The 23981-nt window shown below is 60.3% G+C and overlaps 2 protein-coding genes and 1 non-coding gene across 22 annotated transcripts in view; 1 reads left to right on the top strand and 2 right to left on the bottom strand.

The window, feature by feature from the left end:
- Positions 1-820, top strand: part of RNF227 (ring finger protein 227) — a 1044-nt gene extending 224 nt beyond the window's left edge. Inside the window, exons 1-3 of one of the 3 annotated variants that reach the window (XR_003904571.1) lie at positions 1-236; positions 324-637; positions 774-813. The exon at positions 1-236 is cut by the window's left edge and continues 224 nt beyond it. Coding sequence is in view for 2 of the 3 variants with exons in the window: in XM_029928253.1 (XP_029784113.1) it covers positions 1-236; positions 324-379 (292 nt within the window). In the remaining variant the exon portion in view is untranslated. Of the gene's footprint in view, positions 237-323 lie in introns of all 3 variants that reach the window. The other 2 variants (XM_029928253.1, XM_029928251.1) reach the window with 2 other exon arrangements.
- Positions 821-2534: 1714 nt separating this feature from the next.
- Positions 2535-23762, bottom strand: CHD3 (chromodomain helicase DNA binding protein 3). 18 transcript variants are annotated; one of them, XM_029928690.1, is made up of 41 exons: positions 23454-23695; positions 22078-22190; positions 21419-21589; positions 21104-21228; positions 19641-19746; positions 19463-19604; positions 19125-19255; positions 18805-18955; positions 18446-18639; positions 17937-18170; positions 17573-17776; positions 16879-17090; positions 16035-16166; positions 15561-15660; positions 14968-15159; positions 14619-14819; positions 14172-14309; positions 13818-13939; positions 13492-13665; positions 13223-13364; positions 12868-12999; positions 12132-12249; positions 11825-11949; positions 11384-11615; positions 10932-11098; positions 10328-10505; positions 9913-9978; positions 9427-9512; positions 9137-9270; positions 8453-8597; positions 8090-8252; positions 7876-7994; positions 7629-7764; positions 7414-7515; positions 7113-7244; positions 6871-6979; positions 6378-6510; positions 5850-6091; positions 4593-4756; positions 4262-4388; positions 2535-3802 (listed from the first exon to the last, which is right to left on the bottom strand). In XM_029928690.1, the coding sequence occupies exons 1-41, from the start codon at positions 23674-23676 to the stop codon at positions 3562-3564; spliced, it is 6258 nt and encodes a 2085-aa protein (XP_029784550.1). In that variant the 5' UTR covers positions 23677-23695; the 3' UTR covers positions 2535-3561. The 18 variants fall into 18 exon arrangements, with proteins under 18 accessions (XP_029784550.1, XP_029784549.1, XP_029784548.1 ...); XM_029928689.1 differs by having other exon boundaries at positions 18805-18943; positions 19463-19746; positions 23454-23696; XM_029928688.1 differs by having other exon boundaries at positions 19463-19746; positions 21104-21225; positions 23454-23696.
- On the bottom strand, positions 8872-9011 carry LOC115283129. The gene has a single exon (XR_003904937.1).
- Positions 23763-23981: the final 219 nt, after the last annotated feature.

The following is a 23981-nucleotide window of genomic DNA, read 5'->3' as shown; positions in this document are numbered from 1 at the left end:
GGTCGCGGAAGTCGCGGTGGATCCGGACTTGTGGTCGCGGCTGGAGGAAAGGGCGCAGGCAGAACGCAAGCCGGACGAGGCGGGCGGCCCGGTGCGGGGAGGCGACCATGCCGACGACGACGAGGAGAGAGAGGAGGGGGCAGGACCCCGGAGCTCGGGCTGGCGCGCGCTCCGGAGGTTGTGGCACCGGGTGCTGGCGCCCGCGCGCCGCTGGCGGCGTCCGCTGCCTAGCAACGGTGAGGGGCCGCCTGAAGGGAGGAGTGCGGCGGGGAGGGGGGGGCTGCGTCCCCCTGCCGCCACTGACCCTCCTTCTGTCCCCCCAGTGCTGTACTGCCCGGAGATTAAGGACCTGGCCCGCATGACCCGCTGCACGCTGTGACGGCGGAGCCGGAAGCTGCCGCAGAAGAAAGGTGGGAGCTGCCTTCTCCGGGCGCCCTAGAGCGGGGACGGGGGGCGGTGCCAAGGCTACCCCCTCGCCCGTCCCGGGGCTGAGCCCTGGGCAGGAGGGGCTGTCCCGAGGGGTGTGGATGCGGAGCTGCGAGGCTCCTAGCGAATCGCCCCTCTCTCTGCGGACTGCGCCAGCCTCGCACACTCCGGGGGACGGCAGAAACAAAGTCTGCATCCCCGGGGGAAAGAGGTATTGTCTCCTTAGTCGTGACTTTGCCTTTTGTCCAGGGAGGCACTGCCTGGCGTGGGGGCACAGTAGGCCCCATTTTAGCAAGTCTGTGTCAAGGGGTTGATTTATTTTTTAATGTTTATTATTTATTTTTGAGTGAGAGAGAGCGTGAGCAGGGAGCGGACAGAGAGAGAAGAAGACACAGAATCGGAAGCAGGCTCCAGGCTCCGAGCTGTCAGCACAGGGCCCAAGGAGGGGCTCAAACCCACCAACCGTGAGATCACTACCTGAGCTGAAATTGGACCTTTAACCGACTGAGCCACCCAGGGACCCCATGGGATTGATATTTTTTAAAAAAGACAATGGAAGAGAAGAGGCCGAATTTTGTGCCCTTAATAATCGCAGTTCTCTGGTACGGTAGAGAGCTGAGAAGAATAAGTGTTTGGGTGTTTGGTTCCCCCCACACCCCCCCAGTGCTGGCATGCCTGCCTCCTCACTCCCGGTAGTGTGTTGCTGAGATTATTGAGGTGCCTGTCTGCCTTGCTCCATTTCACAATCTGCCCTCAACCAGTTAGGGCAGGTATGAGTCCAGAGGGTGTTTATCTGTGGCACCTAATTAGGGCCTATCAAGGGTAAGAGGAGAGCCATTTGGTGAAGGCATCACATTTTAATCTGATACTATCTATCATTCTCAGTCACACGGAAAACACGGTCACTACTGGGGAAAAAAAAGATGCTCATCATAGACTTGTGAACTGGCGCCCAATAATCAAACAGGTCCTCTCGTCGGCCAGGATTGTATTTTAAAATCCTGCAAGTTATCTTAGGAGAGTGTAATTAGAGCCCAGAAACAGTAGCATCACAGAATCTCAGGATCCCCGTTTCAGACTCTTGAGTTTTAACAAGAACCCCAGGTGATCCGTACACATACAGACATTTAAGAACATTGGTCCACGTCCTAGGCTTGCAAGGATATCACCATCTGTGGTGGAGTATTTAAAACAGTTGGTATAAATGACACGCCTTTTACTGGAGGTTGTAAAGGGATGTTCTGTGGCTGAAGAAATCTTTTGCGTGCATATTTATGGTGTTGCACTTTTCCCGAGTTAAAAATGTGAATTATAAAGTATTAAACCTCAGTTTCTATAACCACGTCTTGGCATCTTCCTGCCCTTGTCTTAGTCCAAATGTTGCCTCCCTGGGGGGGCCCTCCCAGGTGCTCTGCCGCACTTGTTTTGTCTCTGACGGTGCGCGTTTGGTGCGCGTTTAGTTCGCGTGAGCTCCAGGTGAGCAGTGGCTGACTTGCGACTTGTGCCCAGGTTGAAAAGCAGTGTTTAATGTATAGTATGTACTCAATAAATATTTGTTGGATATAGCTTTCATTTTTTAATATATAACCTCAAAAAAGAAGTGTCTGGTCTCAACCTCTTAGCGGCGCTGGTAGTGAATGGTACATGTCAAGGAAGGTTCTAGCAGTTCAGATCTTTGGCAGGTATGACCCCCCCACCCCAACTCCTTTAAAGAAAAAAGGTGCTCTCCCTCACACTCAGAACTGAGCCCGTGGGGCTGGACTGCCCTCGACTGACTCCTGCCGGAACGCAGCACCTTGAAGGTGGAAAGCATGAGAAGGCTCTCGCCCGAACCGCCCCCACGGCGCCTCTGCCGGGTCTCTGGTCTCAGCCCGAGGGCTGCGTGGGCAGCCTGCTGATCCCACTCGCTCCCCCGTCTCTACACTGAGTTCATCACACCGGGGTTGGGGTAGGAGAAAGAGCCTGGGGTTTTAGTTGACATCCAAGGAAAACTAAGACACAGGAAGTCACGAGATTAAAAAAAAAAGAAAGATCGGGAACATGAAACGGCAGAAAGCAATACCCTCCCCCCATCAAAGAAGTCCCCCACTCAAAAACAACAGCACACAGAAAGGAAAGTATAATTTATATGTACAACCAATACACCTGATACAGAAGAGGGGATGGGGACAGCCCAGGAGTGGGGAGTGAAGAGACTGGGAAGGGGCAGCGAGAAAGTGAGGGGCAGTGAAGAGGACGTAGGGGTTCGCCATGCAAACTGCCCCCCTCCCCGGCCCCTCCTGGGGGGGAGGGTATGCCCGTCTCCCCAGCCTGCCCTCCGCTGTTTTGTTCTGGTCCCAAAGGCAAGGTAGTCCCCCAACTAGGCCCACTGCCTGATCTGCTCAAATGTAGTCTGTGTCCAGGCCTTCAGGAGGGAGGACACAAGTCCTCCAAGAACCTGACCCCCGAGCCAGGGACCGGGGGTGGGGGGGTGTCCCCAGGTCTGGCCTGTATGTAATATTTTCTCCCACCCTTTCTAGGTTACCCGGATCCCCAGAACAGATTGGGGAGCTCCTCTTTGGCTTGAGGGAGTATCGCCCAACCATTACTCTCTCTGTAGGGGTGGTCCTTGGTCCCTAGGGAGGGGTAAGGCTCCCAACACCAGAGGCCGGAACGCAGGAGGGAACAGCCAGTGAGGCGGAGGCTTTATTCTGAGGCTGAACAGCAATGGACTCCCTCCCTTGTGACTGCTCGCCCTCCTCGCGGGGAGAGGTAGGGGAGGAAACATGCAGCCACCCCGCCTCTTCCCTTCTTCCCTCTCTGAAGTCCCCCTCCTCTCTTCAGAGCCGTCCTCCCCCAGCAAAGTCCCTAAAGGCCAGGCAAGGCTGACCCCCACTCCCGCGGGAGATGGAGCCCGTACCACGGGGGTAAAGGCTGTGGAGGCTCCACCTGCTTCCTCCCCACAACTGTGTGTCCGGAAGCTGGGTGTCTGGTGGCGGGGGAGGAAGGAACTTGGAGGACCCCGCTAACCACCTTCCCCCCAGACCTCTTCGCACCAGCACGGCCTTCGAAGCGTGGTGGGAAAGGTGCGCGGGAGTAGAGAAAGACAAAGGGCCCTTCTTGAAGAGAGGATTGTAGAGAGGGGCAGGGGGGCTCCTAGCCCAGAGGTGGCCCAAGGGGTGGGGAAGGTGGAGGATTGGCAGCAGGTCCCGGAGCCTGAGCTGGGGGGCGGCCCCGGGCACGGGGCCTGGGTGATGGGCAGGCCTGGGATCCGGTCAGTCGTCTATACAGATCACCTCCCCGGCTCGGGGCTCCTTCCGATCCAGCCCGTCTGGCACCAGTGCCCCCACCATGTCCTTCTCCTTCTTCACCAGCACTGGAGGGCCGTTGGTGGCGGCTGTTTGGAAGGGGGTGAGGAAGGGTCAGTTGCAACTTCAGTCCCGGACGCGGCTTCCCGACCCAAGCACGTCTCTGCGAGGTTACCTCGTGCCCCTTCAGGCTCCCCAGGGTAGCAGGGGTGGCAAGGCTGGGGCGAACCCCTCTCATGTCCCAACTCTCACTATTCCCCCCCCCTTCTGATTTCACCTGCTCTTTCTTCCCCGGAGGTAACCCAGACAGGAGAGGCTTGGGTAAGAGGGACCAGGCCACAGAACCACTGAAATGCTTAGATTTTTGCCAGTCGGGGGTGGGAGGGGAAGTTAAAGGGTGGGAAGGCCAGAGCCCAGCACAACTCGGTTCCATGAACCAGGGGACACTTGCAGGGAAATGGGAGGGGCTGGAGCAGTGCGAGGGCAGAGGGGCAGGGCCGAAGCGTGGGAAGGACGAATGGGTAGAGCAGGGGGAGCCCCCAGCTGACCTGTGATGAAGGACCCTGCAGGCATCTGGCTGTAATTGGCGCCTGCGGCGGCCAGGGCCCCTACGGGCGCGGCGCTGAAGGCCGCCCCGAACCCCGGAGGCGTAGCGTACGGACCCGGGGGAAAGGCCTGCAAGCGAGAGCGAGCCCACATCAGAGGCTCCGAAGTCTGAGACGGAAAGGACGCCGTGGGGTCACCGCGGGCCCAACTCCAGAACTACGGAGGGCGGGAGGGTGGGGAGCATGTCAGAGCAAGGCGGTTTTCGCACTGTCTAGATGCGTGTGCACAGGAGGGGTGGCGACGGGGACATGGAGTCGGGACAAAGAGGGTTACCGGCGTGGGGTGAGGCTCCGTGCCCTTGCTGGCCAGCCGGCTGAGGATGCTGCGCTCGGACATCTGAAGGCGGGCTGCGATGGGGGGGATTCGGGACAGGGTGGCCGGCAGGCGGGTCACGTCCGCCTTCATGTCGCTCAGCAACTCCTCCAGCTGGTTCAGAACTGGGGCCCGGGCCACGGAGAAAGAAGGGCAAGAGAAAGACAGGGAAAGGGAGAGATGGAGCCAGGAAAAGACAAGGAGTCAGATGGACAGACACAGTTGGGGAAAGAGAGAGAAAGACAGAGAGACAGACAGAGAGACAGAGAGAGAGAGAAGGTCACAGATACCAAAGAACCAGAGATCCAGAAAATGACGGAAATAGAAAGAGGGACTCGGGGGGGAAAGAGAAAAGGCATCAGGTGAAGAATCAGAGAGACCAGAGCACACAGATGAAGAGAGAGGAAAGGAAATGGGAAGACGGAGGAAGGGGGGGGCGGACATTGGAAGACACGGGGCGGGGAGTTGTCAGAACATCCCATACTGCGAGAGTGAGGTTTTGGGGGTGGGGGTGATGGGGAGGAAATAGTCAGGAGGCGTGGGAGGTGGTGAGTGGTGTCAAAGATTCGAGGAATCGAGGTTTTTAATATGCGAGGGGGAGGGAGGTTAGAGGATCAGCATTACAGATTCAAGGAATTAGAACAGGAATCAAGGGGGCCAGGAGTCAGTCACTACGTCAGACAGGATTAGACGGTTAGAGGGCTTTGGAATTTAATCTATCATCATCAGGGTAAGAGGGCTGGGGAGAAAGGGGTGAAGGTCAAAGGGAAGTTTCATGGGGTGGGGTAAGAGGGTGGGGCAGGGGCGGTTTCTGTCATGGGGGGAGCGAGGCGTGAGGCATGTGATTCCTGGGGCCTGGGCAGGAAGATCTGCGGGGCTACACCCAGGCCAAGGCCCCGAGAGAGGGTGCTATGAGCAGTACGGCTGGCTGGCGTGTGGGTCAGCGAGGAAGCTCCGCCCTGCGGAGGGGACGGAGGAGACGTGGCACAGTCTCACGGAGTTGGGGGGAGGGGAGAGGAGGGGGGGAGGGTCCCTCCATTGGGCACTGGCGAGACCGCTAGGAGGCACAGATGAGGGCCGGCTCGCACTAACCCTAGAGCCTAGAACCACAGTGGCCTGGTGGGTCAGGGTGGGGTTAGAGGTCAGAGGGGGGTGGTTCACAGGGGGAAGGGGTCAGAGGGGTGGGAAGATTTTGAGGGGTGCGGGGTGAAGACTTACGCAGCGTTGTGGGCCCTCCCCCGCGCGGGGCCGCCGCGGCCCTTACCCTTGTGCAGGACGGCGTTGGCCGGCTTGTTCCCCGCCAGCGACTCCTTGGAGAGGTGCTGGTGGCTCTCGGCCAGGCACTCGGCCTCGGCGAAGCGGGCGTGGAGGGCCATGGCGGGGTGCGCCGGCTCCTGCGACAGGTTCAGGTAGGCCGCCCGCCGAAGCTGCTCCTCGATCACCAGCGCCTGCTCCAGGAGCTGCGGGCCGGGGCGCGGTGAGCGCGGGCGCCCCAGCCACCCCCCACGGTCCCAACCGTGACCCCAACACCTGCCAGACACAAGGTCCCACAGCGCTCTGGGCCCCCAGCATCGCTGCCACCCTCACTGCGACAAGCTTCCCTCCAGACCTGGCCCCACCTCTAACCTAAGGCGGGTCCGCAGCACTGCTCCTTCTCTCTCTGTTCCCAGCCTTGTACCTGAGACCTGGTCCCACCTCCGACCCAAGCTCCTCCTCAATGCTCTTCCTTCTCTTTCTGATCCCCACCTTGAACCTCCGGGCCAGGAACTTATTTTTCATCTCCAGAAAGTTCCCCTTATTGGCTTCGGTCTTAAACGGCTCATTGATGATGGCAAACTGAGCATCGTTTTGGATGTCCTGCCACCGAGCATAGCCGTGGCTGCAGTGCGGGAAGGGGCCGTCAAGGACTTTAACAGGGAAGGGCACCCGGGGGATCAGTCGGTTAAGCATCTGACTTCCACTCAGGTCATGATCTCAAGGTCCATGAGTTGGAGCCCCGCGGAGGGCTCTGTGCTGACAGCTCGGAGCCTGGAGCCTGCTTGGGATTCTGTGTCTCTCTCCCCAGCTCGTGCTCTCTCAAAAATCAATACTACAAAAATGTTTAAAAACACTTCCGGCCTGATCTCCCCGAAGTGTGGCCCGGCCCCCCTTCCCAGGGATGGGCTCTTTGGTCTCTGGAACTCCGCGCCAGGCCCGGAGAGCCACGTTCTCTCTCGCGCTCACTCCTGTCAAAGGATACAGGACGATCCCAGCCAACAGCCAGTAGTCGTGTCTCCGGTGCCAGATCTCGTTGAGTCTCCCCGAGGAGATGGCGGCCCGTTCCTCGTTCTGCCACAGCGTGTGAAGCTCTGAGAGGCGGGCGGCAGAGAGACGGGGCAGGGGGTTTGGGAACCGCAGAGAGCTCAGCAGCTGGGCGGAGGGGCGGAGCAGACAGGGTGAGCACACCCCAGGGAGGAGCAGGCGGCAGGGAGAACCCCCTACCTGTGAAGCCGCCGTCTGCGATATTGAACATGAACCGAGGCTTCTCCGCCTTCTCCTCGCGCCGCCCGTTGGACCGTGGCTCGTCCCGAGGAGGCCCCGGTCGAAGCTCCCGGTCCCCTTTCATTTCCTCTGCTGGGGCAGACGGGGCAGAGCTCACACCCCCGCAGGGGATCCCCCCAGCCCCAAGAGCCCTCCCTCTACCAGAACAGCACCCCCCGGAACAGTACCCTCGCCCCAGGACCCCCAGACTCCACCTCCCCTCTCCCCAGGACCACGGGTGCCCGGTCCCTCCGCCTGTTACCTCTCTTTCCCAAATCCCCCGTTTCCCCCTCCGGCCTCTCCCTGTGTTCCTGTCCATCCAATGTCTTCTCCTCCCCCCTCTCTCCTGGCGTTGGGTCTGTGGCTGCGGGAAGGGGAGGGGGACAGGAAAGGAGGATGTCACCCTCCTCCCCGGACCCTGGAAGAGGGAGCTCCCACATTCTAAGCCCCTCATCAACCCTCAGCCCATGAACCCACCTGACTTCTCTCTGTCGCCCCGGTACCCAGGTTCGGGCTCCATTTCCCCTGGTATTCCGGGCACCTCCTCCTCGAGAGGAATCTTCCTTGGCTCCAGCCGCTCCCCAAGTGACGGGGCGGGGCTGGGGGCATCAGCCTAGAAGACAACCATGGAGTCAGGATGCAGCGAGATCCCAGGTACCCGGCCTTCACTCTCCACTGCACCCCCCCCTGCCCCCGACCCCGGGCTAGCCAGGCAGCCTCGGACCTCCGTCTCCGTCTTCTCCATTCTGCTGTTCTTCTCAGGCTTCTCCTCCTGGTTTTCTGCTTCTTCCTTCTCAAAAGGTGTCCTGACGCCATCCCCTTTCTCGCTTGGAGCTGGGGTAGCTACAGGGGGGTGGCAGAGAGCTCACGCCATCTCCCAACCCTGTCTGAGGCGCGCCGGCTCCCTGCCCACCTCCCTGCATGCCGACCCCCGTTACCAGGTTTTGAGGTGCAAGGGCTGTTTGCAGCAGAAGCCTCCGGGGTTGGGGGGGATGTCTTGGTTGGAGAAGAGGCTCGGGAGGAGCGCTTCGAGTCGGCGCTGGGGTCGGGCATCAGCTCGGGCATCGACCAGCGCCCATTGATGTGCTCGAATTCCTGCACCTGAGAGGGGCACGGGGGCCATGGGGGCCTGGGGTCAGCTGCGGGCACTGGGCACGCGGGTCGCTCAGCCCCATCCGGGTCTCCTCTCCCGCCAGCCTGAATCCAGAACCCGGGGACACCAGGTGATGGGGCGGGGGGGCGGGGGGGGGGACAAAGGGCCTAGGTGGCCAGTTCGACTCTGGGGAAGGAGAGATGAGTACCTTCTTCTTGACCAGGGACATGACTCCAATACGGGTCAACACTTGCTGGCGACTCAGGCCCTCCCGAGGGACCCCATCGGCAAAGGTTTCAGAGCCATCGGCCCCGGGCTCGCAGAGATGACGCATGAACAGAGACACATAGGCCCTGGGGAGTGTGGGGCGGGATGTAGGTCAGGAGGGACACGAGCCAGCAAGGAAGTCACCCTCATCCCCCAAACCCTGAAGTCCAGGGTGCCTCCAGGAGTGTCCCCACTCGGCCCGGGGCCGCTCAACTGCTCCACAACCAGCCTTCTAACCCCCTCCTCCCGCCCCTCCCCCTCCCCGCGCATCTCTGCGGTCCCTGCGGCCTTGGTGCCGTCTTCCCCCTGATGGCCCCATCAGTCAGCGCTTCATCCTGTCCACCAGCTCCCCCTCTGGGTCCATGTGAGGCGAGGCCAGCGGGGCCAAGGCTCCTGTCTTAACCACCTGCCCCGTGGGGGAGGAGGCCAGGCCTCTCTGCTCTCGGCTCGGCTGAGGGGGGGTGGGGCAGGCTGAGCCCACGCCCCAGGAAACCGAGCCAGAAAACGCGGAAGGGAGCATGATGGTCAGTTGAGTAAGGTCACATCACATGGTGGCCAAGAGGAAGGAAGGGCCCGCGCACCTCGCACCCTGGCTCCCAGCTCTGCCCCAGGGCCCTGCGCTCACTTGAACTCCTTCTCAGTCTTGCCCCTGAGGTCCCGCACCAGCCACTGCGTGGTGAAGGCGTCCTGCGGGGGCATCCCCCAGCGCATGACGGCGTTGAGGAAGGCCTTCCGCTGCCGGGTGTTGAATCCCAGCACCTGAGAGTCAGGGAGAGTGGGCAGGGGGTGGTGAGTGTCCCAGGGTCTCACTGCTCCTTCCTTCCCCTCGGGGACTCAGCCCGAGTTCCCCACTCCTGGCTTCGTCCCCTCCTTAAGGAATGCATTGGGGGGGGGGGGGCTGACCCCGGCTCTCACCTCAATGTTGCCCCCAACCCGAGCAAGTAGGGGAGGGAGAGGCTTGTCCTTCTCGTTCCGGAGCTGCCTCTTGGACTGCCGACGCCCTGGCGGGGGGAGGGGGCAGCCTGGTTAGGGGGCCCCCACCTCCTCCGCCGCGCAGTCTCAGCACCCCACGCCCACAAGCCGCAGAGCCCAGGGAAGGCCTGGGTCACGGAGCACTTCTAGCCCTGCAGCTCAGCCGGCCGGGCGCTGCCGGTCTGTTAGAACATGGGCAGCGGACACTCGACACAAGCCAGGCTACCCGCGGGAATGTAAAGCTTTCTCGATTTTTCTTCCAGCCATCTAAGCCTGTGTGACCACATACTCCACATTTTAACAGTGGACAGACTAGATACATTGTCCTGTTAGTTGATCTCCAGAAAAGCATGTGTTTGCACACAAGCAGGGAATTCAATGGCTCCAGGAGTGAAACGGGAAGGGTTAGGGCAGAAAATCAGGTGCCACCTTCTGGACGCTCATCGAAGTCTTCATCTTCCTCCTCAGATCCCACGGAGTATTCGGACTGGTTGTCTGTGGGGAGAAGGAGCAGCGGTTGGCAGCGGCGCCCGGGATAATGAGCCCTTTCTGCCTGGAGGCCTCCCCTTCTCCGGCCCTGGTGATGCCAGGTGACTGCTGGACTCCGACTCTGGGGCCACATGTCCCTAATAGTACGGTGTCACTCACTGCTCGCCTGGTCCCTGCACACGCCTTGTGCCAGGCGAGGGCCCTGGGTGCCCACATGGCCGTCTGCAGCTACCGGCTCCTGGCAGGGGCGGACCCTTCCTAATCTCCCGCCCCTTCACAGCCCTCTAAATGCACCCCGCCTCCAGGCCCCTCCCTCCCCAACCCTCCCTGGCCGCGCCATGGGGGCCATCCTCACCCTGGTCCTCCTGAGCTGCGTCGTTGTAGTTGACTTGCTTGCGGACCCGCTTGCCCTTGCCGAGGTTGCGGGCCAGGTCCTCCTGCTGCTGCTCGTAGTGATGCCTCAGCAGCTTCTCCCAGTAGTCGGGGTCCACGTTCTCCTCCTGCTTGATGATCTCCCGTTCGATCTCCTCGATCTGAGGGCAGCAGAACGAACGCTGGCGGCCCCCTCTTCGCCCACCCGGTGCCTGCGCTGCGACTAAGCCCCGGCTCCAGTTTCCTGGACTCTGCGTGAATTTTCTGGGGGTCGCCCACCTTCTTCACCTCTTACCGCGATGTGCTTCCCCTCCACGCCCCCCTGCCTCTTTCCTACACCTCCTCCAGTGCCCTCTGTGTCCCTCTTGCTCTGCCCAAGCCACCTCTGTGTTCATCAATACTTCCTTCGCCTAAGTCTTCCGCAGACTCTGCTCTCGCTCGTTAGAGCACGGAGCTGAGACCCAGCACTGCCCTTCGCCAGGCGGGACAGTAAGAGATCACGTCAACGACGAGAACGAAGGGAGACACTCTTACTTCAAGGCCCGATAAGGGACTCGGCCCTCCCGAGGTGGCCCTGAGCCTCTCACCTTGTCCTCCTCCCGCACCACGTACTGCGCCACCTTGAAGGAGCTCAGGTACTCGTTCATGTTCTGCACGTCGGTGTCCTCTGTCGCATCCTGGTTCCGGTCCAAGAGCCGGGCGATGGCCTCATTGTCATAGTGAATCACGCTGCTGTCCTCCTCCTTGTTCTCCCCTGGGGGAGATCGGGAATAGGGCAGGGGACCCTGAGTTAGCTCCGGCCAGGACCTCAGACCAAACCTCAGCAAAGGCTCAGTATAAAGCCTTCCAATCAGCTTCCTTTCCCCAGGAGATCGAGGGGAAGGAGACCCTTTCCCTGGGAGTCTAGAGAGACGCCTAAGGAAAGACAACAACCTCCCTCCCCTGGCTGCGCAGGGCAGTGTTTCTGGAAGGCTCGTGGAAGGGAAGTGCTCCCGGAGGGCAGGTCCGGCTTTCCAGAAGCCATAGGAAAGGTTCTCACCCTCGTTCTCGTCCTTGAACAGCTCCTCAGTGCCAAACTTGAGGATGTCGTCCAGCTCCTGCTTGGACATGGAGCCGGCCTTGGAGCCCAGCCCGGGCCGCACCACCAGGTGGGTGAGCATCATCTTCCTCTTGGCTACTTGCGTGATGCGCTCTTCCACAGACGCTCGAGTCACAAACCGGTAAATCATCACTTTGTTGGCCTGGCCGATCCGGTGGGCGCGGCTGAAGGCCTGCAGGGGCGGGAGACGGCGGGGGTGGACTGGGGTGGGGGGCTAGCAGGGCCTGCGGTGCAGCTCAAGCGCTTGGGAACAGAGGCTGGCGGCGAAGGCACATCTGCCCTGAGAGGCTCGCTTCTGATCCCAGAACACAACACTCTCGGCCTAGAGCCCGCATCTCCTTGCTAACCGGTGCAGACTCCATCCGGGAGGCGGGTTCCCACCTGGATGTCATTATGGGGGTTCCAGTCAGAATCGAAGATGATGACAGTGTCGGCAGTGGCCAGATTGATGCCCAGGCCCCCAGCCCGGGTGGACAGGAGGAAGCAGAACTGCTGGGCACCAGGAGCTGGCGGGGGACAGAAAGATCATTAGGAGCAGCTCTGGGCACCTGCTACTACACGTTCCCTGACCGCAGATGCTGCGCCCCCAGCTCGGAGGTGGGGTGGCAAACACCCGCCATGCTGGGAACCCCGGCACAGGTGGCTCGGGCCTCGCACGCACAGCGTGGCACAGGCCTCTCCCACTCACCATTGAACCGGTCGATGGCCTCCTGCCTCAGGGCCCCAGTGATGCCGCCGTCAATGCGCTCGTACTTGTAGCCTTCATAGTCTAAGAAGTCCTCTAGCAAGTCCAACATTTTGGTCATCTACAGCGAGAGGAGAGGGTGGAGTCTGGAATGAGGGGGCCCATCTTGCTGCCTTAACCTCAAACACAATCCCTCCACTTTCCACCAGCCCCATCACGTACTCCGCTGGTGCTGCCTCCCCCGCCCCCACTCCAGGCCCTCTTCATGTTCTTCAAGCCCCACGTTCTTGTCACACTTGCTGGACTCCGGATCCTGTCTCCTAAAGCACGGGTTCTTTTCTGAGACCCACCAAAAGGTTTCGGGGAAACCTATGAATGCCCGGAAAATCTTTACATAACTGTCTGTCTGTCCGTGCAGGTTTCCAGAGAGCAGACCTACCACTTTCATCAGATCTGTAAGAGCTCTGGACTCTCCTCTCCTGCCCATGGTTAAGAAACAGTCAAGGTCCCAGGGAGGACCCTGAGCAGACAGCCCACCTTCCCCCTTTCGGCTTAAAAGAAGCCGGCCGACAACTTCCCACAACCTGAGCTAAGAACGGAGATCAGAGGCCAAGATGAACGCAGTCAGACCAGACCACTCTCCATGGTGTCATCTCCTCGCCTCTCGTACGTACCGTAGTGGCCACGGGACCGAGGTAAGGGACCAGCCTGAGGCTGACACAGTGACAACCTGGCTCACCTGTGAGAAGATGAGCACGCGGTGTCCTTGCTCCTTCAGCTTTCGCAGCATCTTCTGCAGTAACATGAGCTTCCCAGATGCCTTGATAAGTGCCCCGCCCTCATAAGCCCCACTGGGCAGTTTGGGGGACTCCTGCAAAGCGGGGAGAAGGGAGGGGAAGGTCAGGAAATGCGTCCCCAAGTTCTGCGTCCAGAAAGCCCGAAGCCCAAATCTGGCCTCCATGCCTTGCACATTCCCACTCTGCCCAGAAACCCCGTGCCACGTCCCCCGCCCTGCTCCAGCCCTGCCCCCACTCCCTGCCGCAGCCCCGTTTTCAGAGAGCTAGCGCGTCATCGGCCCCCCGTGCTTGCGTCACCATAGCAGCCACAGGAAAGAGGTAGGGGTGGTTGCAGCACTTCTTCAGGTCCATCATGATGTTGAGCAGCGACACCTGGTTCCCGCCACCTCGTGAATTCAAGGCCTCGAAGTTCCGAGTCAGAATGTACTTGTAGTATTTCCTAAAGACCAGGGCAGGGGCGCGGAAGACACAGAGCGGCAGTGATGAGGCTGCCCTGGGTCGCCACCTCCTGGAAAGCTGCCCCCAAACCCCAGCCCTCAGTCCAGGTCAGCCAGCTCTCAACTCACTTCTGCATGGGGCTCAGCTCCACCCGAACAATGAGCTCTGTCTTGGCTGGCATGTTCTTAAAGACATCAGCCTTGAGCCTCCGCAGCATGTGTGGCCCGAGCAAATCATGCAGCTTCTTAATCTGGTCTTCTTTGGATATGTCAGCAAACTCCTCCAGGAAGCCTTCCAGATTGCTAGGAGGAAGAAGATAAGGAAACGCAAAGGCCATCAGGTCCTTTGCCCCTGACCTCAGGCTCCGTTCGTCACCTGGATGAACCCTCCGCCCACTCAGGTTCCCAGCCCCTCCACTTCTCATCTCCGCAGACCACCCTGCTGAGTCACTTACTTAAATCTCTCGGGGGTGAGGAAGTTCAGGAGGTGGAAAAGCTCTTCCAGATTGTTCTGCAATGGAGTCCCTGTCAGCAGCAACTTATGATCTATCTTGTAGCCATTGAGGACCCTGAAAAACTAGAAAGTGGGGCAAGGAGAGGCAGGAAAATGGGCCCGTTAGTGGCAAGCGGTTGGGCCACAGGATCCACCTTTCCTGTTCCCGTTAGGAAGAGAGGCCCTGAGTCCCTGGTCTGTCCCTCTCTCCCAGCTAGAGGCCCCCCAAGGCATCCTGCCTTCTGAACCACAGAAAGTCCAGAACTTTTCTTTTGAGAAGTAGGGCAAGACTCTGAGATCTGGGTATCCTGCTCACCTTGGACTGGTTATTCTTGAGCCGATGGGCTTCATCCACCACGAGGCAGGCCCAGCGGATGGAGCCGAGTGCTGCCTGATCGATGGTGATCAGCTCGTACGATGTCAGGAGAACGTGGAACTTCACCTGGGCCTCCCTCTGCCAACAGAGCCACTGTCCGCTCAGCCGACCCCTGACACCCAGGCTCCTAGACCTCCAACCCGTTCTTTACCCGGACACCCTGTCCTGGCCGTGATTGCCAAAGGGGAGCCGGATTGCCCATCCTCTAACTTTGATTCCACGCGCGGATCACTGAACATGGCCCCCGAACCTCTAGCACGCGGCCAGTGTGGACGGAATGGACGTCCTGCATCTCTAGGACAGGAGCGCAGAGGAACCGAAATGGAGGTTGGGGCAGAGAAACAACGGTGCTAAGGGTCTCAGAGAAGGCGAGGCCCAGGGGCCTACCTTCATCTTAAAAGCTTTCTTGCCACCTTTGATGGCGTTGTCTTCGAACGAAAACTCATTCTCCCGAATGATGGCCCGGCTGTCCTTGTCTCCCGTGTATGTCACCACGTAGAACTTGGGTGCCCACATCTGGAACTCACGCTCCCAGTTAATGATGGTGGAGAGTGGGGCACTCACCAGGAAGGGACCCTTTGTGTGGCCCTGGGAGTCAACATCAGGAGGGTAGGAGGAACCGTTAGGCCGGGATCGGGCATGGGACTCCAGACCCCTGGCTGCCACGGCCCTCCCGCCGCCCCCTGCCCTGGTCATCACTCCCCGCTCTTCCCGCGGGGGCCCCAGCACCGGGCACCTCCTTGTAGAGCGAGTACAGGAAGACGATGGTCTGTATGGTCTTGCCCAGCCCCATCTCGTCGGCCAGAATGGTGTCGGTGCCCTGGGCCCATGAGAAGCGCAGCCAGTTCAAGCCCTCCAGCTGATACATGTGCAGCGTGCCGCCCGTGGCCGTGATGAACCGTGGCTGGGTCTCGTACTTCACCGTAGGCTGTGGGGGCAAGGCGTCCGGACACTGAAGGGGACAGTCGGAGCCCCTCTGGCCCTTGGTCTCCTCCGTCCCCGCCCTGGCACTGACATCAAAGTACACCCTGACTCCCTCCACTGGGCCCGAGCCTGTAAATGGTCTAGCCTCCAGGGCCTCCCCTCGCTCCTTGAAAGCCAGCCCCAGAGCACCGCGGAGGAGGCTGGCGGTGGGAGAGCACTGCTGCCAGCTGCTCCCTCTCCAACTGCCGGAATTCCCGGCCGTGCCCAGGGCAGGGCTGGCAACTGCAGGGGGAGCCACTGCCCAGAGAGCTCGAGGGAACTGGGAAGTCCAGTCCATAGCCCCTGGGAAACTGCCCATCAGCATGGGTTTGGGGAACCGGAGGCAGTTCAAGCGGGAGCACTCACGTCGTTGGTAGGAGAGCTGGGAGGCCCGTCGCCCTGCAGCTCCTTCTTCTTCTTCTTGTACTTGCGGGGCTGGGCGGGGTCCTCCCCCATAATTAGTTCTCTGGGGACAGAGTGGGTCTGAGCGAGACCTGGGGTCCTCACTCTCTTCTGAACCCACTCCAGACCTATATCCTGCTTCCCCTCAACCTTCCTCATGTTTCCTTTCTCCCAGGCTCTTTACCCTCACCCCTCAGATTGCTCCTCTGGAGCCAACCCTCCCCAATCCCGAGCACCCCTCCCCCATTCCTCAGGATCTTACTTCTGTGCCTCACGCCGCCTCTTTACCAGTCCCGCCCCAGACAACCCCATGCAGGCTCCCCCTGCCCGCGACTCCAGGTGAGGGTCCTGTCCCTACAGGACCTCCGCCCTTCCCGAGGGTTACCTTTCATGCCCCTGTCCTCAGACTCCGTCTAACCTACGACCTGGCTCCCTCACCGGTGTCTCCAGTAGCTCTGCTTGTGGTCTTCGTATTCCGGAATGTTCATCTCATCCTCCTCCCACGTGGACTGGTCATATGGCAGATCTCTCCATTTCACTAGGTAGTGGTAATTCCCCTTTTTATCCACACTGCGGGGCAGAAGGCCAAGAGAAGGAGCAGGAGGAGAAGAAGAACATGGACCACAAACAGAAGGAAACCGCTAACAAACACAAAGAGCAGCAGACACATCGCATTGGTTCCCTAATCCTCAACGGTGGGGCCTGCAGGGGAACGCAGCCGAAGACCACTCTAACCTTTCCTGGTGGCTTCTTAAAAACCAACTCTCAGGGGCACCTGGGCAGCTCAGTCGGTTAAAGTCCGATTTTGGCTCAGGTCATATCACCATTTGTGAGTTCGAGCCCCACGTCTGGCTCTGTGCTGACAGTTCAGAGCCTGGAGCCTGCTTCAAATTCTGTATTTCCCTCTCTCTCTCTGCTTGTCCCCTACTCGTGCTCTGTCTCTCTCTGCCTCCCAAAAATAAATAAATGTAACAAAAGAAACTTTAGAATAACGCTAAGCGATAACAAGTCCCATGATGAAAGTACTATTACGATAAACGGTGGCTGGGCTGAACCACATTTTCCGCGTTTGCTTTTTATGCCTCGACACCCAGACTCGTGCATCCTTAGATTAGAGGACGCGACAGAAGACCCACGCCCGCCTGGACTCTCCTCCTGGTCTGTCCCACTGAGGAAACAGGCCCATGGGGCGGGCGCGGCAGTGGGAGTCACCCCATGGAAGCTGGCGTTCGGCTCCTGGACATGCACGTGGGGCCGAGCGGCCGGGTCCCCGCGGGCTCACCTGTGGTTGATGATGCGGTGGACCGTCATCCACTCGGGCTTGATGCCGAAGCGATAGTACTTCTCCTCCATCTCCGCGTAGTGCGGGTCCTTCACCTTGCGCTTGTCGCTCTTCCCGTCATCCTCGCCGGAGCCATAGTCCAGCGGCGGGGGCTCGTCCATGTCGTTCTTCCGCTGGTAGTTCCGGTACATCACCAAGTGAAAGATTTCCAACTGATGGGGCACAGAGGACACGGGGGGACGGTCCAAGCATGGAGGACAACAAAGTGGGGGGTGGCGGGAGGACAGGGAAGGGCCCTGGGGCAGCGGCCTGGGGAAGGGGCTGTGAGAGATGGGGCGAGGCCGCGGAAAGCCAGAGCCGCAGCGGGAGAGCGGACAGTGTGCGAAAGGAACAGGCAGGCCCAGCAAGGGTGGAACGAGCACCAGGACGCAGGGAAGAGGTTGGCAAGACGGAGGGTGCCGGTGACAGGTGCTTCCGCAGACAGAGAAGACTGAGCGAAGGAAGGCTAGGTTTTCTTGAAGGAGGAGAGCTAAGGGAGGCTGGCGTGGATGGGACTGGAGAGCAGAGAAGTGCACATGGAGATGAGGGCAGGAGGTGGCACAGCGGCCCACGGTGAGGGTGGGGTGCAAGTGAGGGACAGCAGGCGGAGGTGGGGTGGGGTGGGGGGACAGGAGCGGGAGAGGGGGCCTCGTACCTGAAGCTCCTTGGCCCAGGAGCAGTGCCAGTAGGACAGTCCTACCCACTTGACGAAGAACTCTCGCTCCGATCGGCCTTGAAGGGGGCGGGGGGGCGGGGCGTCCGGGTTCCCATCCGCCTGCTGGGGCGCCGGCACAGACACGGGGGGCTCCCCCCACCGCCAGTGCAGGATCTTCTGCACGCGGCCCTTCAGCACAGGGCACTTGGGGGGAGACACGCACGAGCAAGAAACCGAGGCAAACAGAGGCCATCGTTAGAGCAGGAGCACAGATGTCCCCCGAGGGAGTCAAAGGGCGAGGGAGGGGAGAGGAGGGGAGGGCAGAGAGCCAGGTGCCCGGACCCCAGAGGGCGGGCGTGCTCACCGTGCAGCGGGGACACAGCCACTCGCCGTTGGGGATGTCGGGCAGCGGCGGGTTCAGGCAGTGGATGTGGTAGGAGGAGATGCAGGCGTCGCAGCACAGCAGCTCACCGCCGTCCTTGCACACGCGGCAGTACTCCATGTGGTCGTCTTCCTCCTCCTTCTCCCCTTCCTCCTCCCCCTCCTCCTCGTACTCCTCCTCCTCCTCCTTGGCCTCCCACTGCACCCCCTCCTTCTCCTGGGAGGCCAGGGACACAGAGACAGACGGAAAAAAGGACGTGAGCAGGGAGACCGGAAGCCAAGGCCAGAGACGGGCTACCTAAACCCTAGAGGCACAGACAGGGTGGGTGGCCACTAAGGGACAGGACACTTCAGTTTCCGAAGCTGTGGATTCAGGTAGCAAAGGGGGAAGGGGCAAGAAAGCAGGATCCTGGGCCCTAATGTACCCCAGGCATCCGGGGGGCAGGAAGACGACGGGGGGCGGGGGGGTCCCCGGGAGTACCGCGTACTCACACAGTGGGGGCAGCTCCATTTGCCCTCGGGAGCCCGGTCAAGCTCAGGGTCAAGGCAGACGAGGTGGTAGGCACGAGGGCAGGTGTCGCACAGAATGATCTCCCCGCCCTGCTGGCACACCTCACAGTAGTCCTGGTGGTCTGTCTCGTAGCCGTCAACCTCATCCTCGCCGGCCACCGCAGGACAGCCCAGGACTGCCGCGAACAGCGGGGGAGGCCCAGGGCGCAGAGAGAGGAGGAGGGAGGGAGGACGGGGAGAGAGAGAGAGAAGGGTTGAATAAAAAAAAGTGGAAAAATGAAGATCGCAAACGTCGGCAGGCAGGCAGGCTGTGGAGAGCACACGCAGGGAGCACCGCTCACCCTTCTTCTTCTTCCTCCCTGGCCGGCCTCGCTTTAGCTTCTTGGTGCGGACAGGGCCGTCAGGCCGGCCCGAGGCGCTGTGCACGCTTCCACTGTCCAGGTCTGACTCCTCAGCCTCGGGTTCAGGGCCCTCGTCGCTCTGCAAGACATACTGCCCATAGCCCCGTGGTGGTCAGGGAGGCCGGCTTCACGCCCCTGCCCACCCCAGGCCTTGGGCTCCTGCGCCGGCTCCCCGCACACACCCCTGCGTCTGGATCCCCAGCCCTGGACATGCCCCACTCCCCCGCCCCGGTGCTCAGCGGACTTCAGGGGCCGCTCACCGAGCCTCCCTTCTTCCTCTTGCCCCCCAGCAGCCCTAATTTGATTTTGAGGGGTGCCATCTTCTTGCCCCGAAGCTTCTTGCGTCCGTCAGGCACTCGGGGGCTCTTACTCCGCCTTTTATGGCCTGGACCTGAACGAGGAGCGGGTGGTAAAGGAGAGAGAGCAGAGATCATGACACCCCGGAATAACAGAGGTCATAGGGGCCTCTCTTCCTGGAGAGCATATCTGCTGTAACAATCGGCCAAGGAGATAAGAGGAAAGTTGTACACTCTATTCTGAGCCTGCGCAGTGGGGATAGGATGAGGGGCTGAGTGCTGTTCTCTGCAGAGCTCCTCACCTTTGCCCTCTTTGGTTTTGGCTCTTCGGATGGGTGGGGGCTGGGTATCAGCAGAAGGAGGTGCTGGAAGGGTGGGGGGTCCGGAAGGTGTGACAGGGGCGGCCGACGAGACGGCAGCTGACACCTGTTCTGCCACAGCCGCTGCCGCCGCCGCCGCCGCCGCCGCCACAGCAGCCGCCGACCCTTTGAATGGGTTGTTGGCACTGAACTCTCTCCACTTGGCCCCAAGGATGGTCATCATCTTAGACATCGGGATCTTCGGGTTCTTCTTCGCAATCAGCGGCCTGGAAACACAGAAGCAGAGGCCTCGGAACCTTCACAGGTGGCCCGGGAGCACTGCCATTTCCCCTCGTGGCCCGAGCCTGTGAACGAGCCCGCGTTCCTGGGTGGTGGAAACGCGGCCTGTTAGCAATGAGGTCACTTTGAAAGTAAGCAAGTGAGAAGCTGAAAAGAGAAAAAAAATAATTTAAAAACAAAAGGTACAAAAAAATGGAAAAACATAAGCACATGGAAGATAATAAAGGACACAACAAAAAAAGACGTCACTGAGGACGCTCTGACTGATGGTTCATAAAACACTTTATCAAACGTTAGGTCTCCTTCCATCCTCAAGATAATACTGTAGGGGCACCTGGGCGGCTCAGTCAGTCAAGCGTCCGACTTTGGCTCAGGTCATGATCTCACGGTCTGTGAGTTCAAGCCCCACATCAGGCTCTGTGCTGACAGCTCAGAGCCTGGAGCCTGCTTCAGAATCTGGGTCTCCCTGTCTCTCTCTGTCCCTCCCCTGCTCATGCTCTCTCTCTCTCTCAGAAGTAAATAAACGTTTAAAAAAAAGTTTTTAAGACAACATTGCAAGTTGCTGAGATCCTCTGCGTTTTTCTAGTAAGTTCCATGGGCCCTGAGGAATGGGTCCCGGCAGGTGGAGCTCTGTGGTGGGGTGTTAATGTCTCGTGAGGACGTAGGTGACCCCAGCGATCCCAAAAGCACTGTCCTAAGCAGTGGGGCAGGGGAGTCACAGGACCAAGCACGGCTACCCAGTACCGCACACTCCCAGGGGGGCCAGGCCCTGAGTGCCCTAGGCTTTCCTTTTCCCAGCAAATCCCCACGAGACCCCTATGAGGGACCTGGTGGGGCCGGGCCAATCTTACAAACCTGGGAACTGAAGATTAAAGAACAAACTCAGCCCCAGACGGTGCCAGGAGCACAGAGCACCGTACTATCTAAAGTACCCATACCCTCAGCCAGCGATGCATCCTCCATGCTCCCGGGGGCCTGAGGGACAAACGGAGGAGTTGATAACTGAGCAATGGAAATCGGGCCACACCGGGGTTCTCTCTGAGCCTCAGTCTAGAGACAAATGATTCAGGAACACTGGCTCTGCGGGCCCTCACTGTGCTGTCACAGAGTTTCCTCGCCTAGCAGAGGAAGGACACCCCACCCCCACCCCACCCTGTGAAGGGGTCCCAACTGGGGTCCTGGGGTCTGCAGGAGTCTGGCTCTTTAGTTGCGTGCGCACTTCTGCACATCTGTGCTGTGCGTTTCTCTGGGGAGCCGTTTCTTGGCTTCTCTCCGACTCCAGAGGGGTTCAGGGCCTCCCCGGGTTAAGGGGTCTGTTTGCCGGGACTCCCGGCCCGCTCGCACCTCATGAACTGGCTGAAGGCTTTGTAGTTGGTGAGTGTGTGGTAGTCCTCCTCGGAGAACACGTGCTCCACGTCCTCCAGGCCCCAGGTCAGCAGCAGGGTCGCGGACGACTTCTGTTCTACCTGCTGCAAGACACGAAGCTTCTGGAAGGCAGGTGCTTCTCCAGACCCCACGCTGGGCCTCACCCCCACAACCCCCCACCGACCCACCAGCTCAAGAGCCCGTCCCCGTACAGCCTCTCTCCACTGCACGCCTCTCCTGGGGGCCCTCCCTCGCTCCCTAGGCCTGTCCCCCTTACCCCCGAGTTCCACTCACCTTTTGTCCCCCGTCGCCCTCCCCCTTTTTCCGCCGCTTCGTCTTCTTCTCCTTTTTCTCTCTGTGCTTCCGTCTCCGTTTCCGACCTGGTCCGGTTCCATATTCGCTGCCTCCGCTCTCTGACTTCTCCCGGTACTCATCTCGCTCGGAGCCAAATTCCTCCTCACTGTCCTAAGGGAGGGGAAGTAAAAATAACATTTCTCCAGTCCCACCACGTGCCAGGAACTGTTCTTAGCACACAACTCGCCCCGTCTCTCTTTTCGTCTTCCCGACAGTTCCCTGGAGATAGTAACTCTTCTATTTTTATCTACTTTTTTTGTGTTGTTTTTGCAGATGAGGAAACTGAGGCACCGACAACTAAATGAGCCTCCAGGAAGACACAGAACTGCCAGGCTCCTGGGTCCCGCGGTCGGCCTCCGCAGCCTCTGCTCTCAACTGCTAGTCCCTGCAGCTGAGGTGAGTCCAGGGGGCAGCAGGGCTCACACTTGATTGTAGTGACTAGGTAGGACCCCCCGAAGAGCTCCATGCCAGCAAGAGCTGGGAGGGGAATCCAACCTCTTTGACTTCAGGATCGCCCCCACCTTGGGAATGGGGAGCAGAGAAAAGGCCAGGTCTCCAGGGACAGGTCTGCAGAGCCTTGCGGGTCCCCCAAGACTTACAAGCTTCTTGCGCTTTCGGGGCTTCCCCGGCTTGTTCTCCTTCTGCTTCTTGGGTCCTCGTTTTCTCTTCTTCACACCCAATGCCGAAGGCAGCAGCCGGAGGTCGTCCTTATCTGTGGAGAGGACAGCACCAGAAACCCTTGAGCCTCCTGTCTCAGGGGGCCCCTGGCCCTCCCCCGCCTTCACCCCTGCTGCTCCCAACTCTCCAGGAACTCGGCCGTGAACTCCTCCAAACCTCGCCTCCCTTCCTCCCTTCGCTGCCTGCGCTCACAGAGTATGCATGTCGAGTACTCTGGGCCGCTGGGGTTCTGAATGGGAGGTCAGGGGTCAGCAGGGAAGAGCGGCCAAGCCACTCCTCCTCTCCCCTCCTACTAACACGGGAGCAGGCTCCAGGCCATGGGCTCTGACTGTGGCAGGTCCTTTCAGACGCCGCCAGGGCTCCTCCTGCGTTCCCCCTCGCTCAGCCAGCTGGCAGCCTGCCCAGGAACCGGGGAAGCCATGCCCAGCTGCTGGCCTGGCCTGACCCCAGCGCTTGGAGTGGGGAGTCACAAGCTGGCAGCTCCCTAAGCCAGATGCTGAGGAGGGAGAGCCAAAGGTGGACACCTGGGTTCTCACACTAACGCCCCGGGGCCCTCATCCTTTTTGCCACGAGGGAGGCCTCTATTTATATTTCCGCAGACAGTCGCCAAGCCTCCTGTCACCCCAACACAGCCCTGGAGGAAAAGCAGTCCTCGCCAGTCATTTTCATGTCTTGCCCACAGGACCGCAGCGTCTGGCTCCTCCGTCACACCCTCACCCTACAGAAGTCTCCACTGACTCCCTGAACGGTCCTCCTTTTCCCAAGTAGCCTGGAACCCTCCCCCAATCTATTTCCACATCCCGGTTCCCTTCGAGAACTCAGGGGCCCGACCCTTTGTCCCCTGGTCTCACCCTTTGTCTCCCAATGTAGTCCCGTTCACACAGAAGCCAAACGGGAGACCCAAACAAAGATAAGAGACAAAGACACACCCTGCACGTGCATTCTCCAAAGCACACGCACATACTCGTGAGCGCGGATCCTGAGCACAGCCTGTATCTACAAAGGGCTAGCTAGGTCCCTGACTTTCTCCCCAGACAGAGATGGGGGGCTTCCCTTATGCCCGCCCCTTCTCCATGACCCCTGCCAGTCTGGAGAAGACACTGATGGCCTCGGGCCCTCCCCCGCCACCAGCCTAACCAGCCAGACCTGTCCCAGCTGGGCAGAGGCAGCCAGGCGCGAGGAAAGCCTGGGCAGGGCCCAGCCCCTTGCTCTAGGACACACAATCCTTCGTGGCACACGGGCCAAGGGAAAATGAGCCACAATTAACAGAACTTCCACCGCCTCAGGGTCCCCGCACCTCCTTCCTCAGGGTCACTTGTCCTCAAAACTCCCTCATCCGCATCCGCATCCCGTGTCCCCCCACTGCAGGAAGGCAGGCACTGGAGGCCGCGGCTGGAGGGCGCCCGCACCAGGGCCCTGGCCGTGAAACCGGCGTGCGGGCTAGAGTAGGAAGTCACCGAGCCGGCCTGCGCCTGCGGCCGGCTCGCCCTAACCCCCCACACGTGGGTTAATGTGAACATGGAAACGGGAGGCCGCCGAGGCGGTGGCGAGGGCAGGCCAACTGGCTCCGCATCAGGCAAGAGGCCCCGGGGCCGCCACCCGCCCGCCGGGAGGTGGGGGCACCTGCCCCGGGACCTCGCCGCCCGTTCACCGCCCTCCCCGCCCCGGCAGGAGGCTCCCGGACTCGGGGTGGGGGTGCGGAGGGGACGGCGGCGGCGGGGAGAGGCGGGGAGCAACGGCGAGGAAAGGAAAGGGAGGGCAATAAAGCAAATCCAAGTCCCAACCTCGGTCTCAGCAGCCACTCAATGCTGGCCCGGCGCCCAGA

Source organism: Suricata suricatta, chromosome 17 (genome assembly GCF_006229205.1).
Source record: "Suricata suricatta isolate VVHF042 chromosome 17, meerkat_22Aug2017_6uvM2_HiC, whole genome shotgun sequence".
NCBI lineage: Eukaryota > Metazoa > Chordata > Mammalia > Carnivora > Herpestidae > Suricata > Suricata suricatta.
The sequence above is the reverse complement of the archived record's forward strand: the minus strand, read 5'-3'. Positions and strand labels throughout refer to the sequence as shown.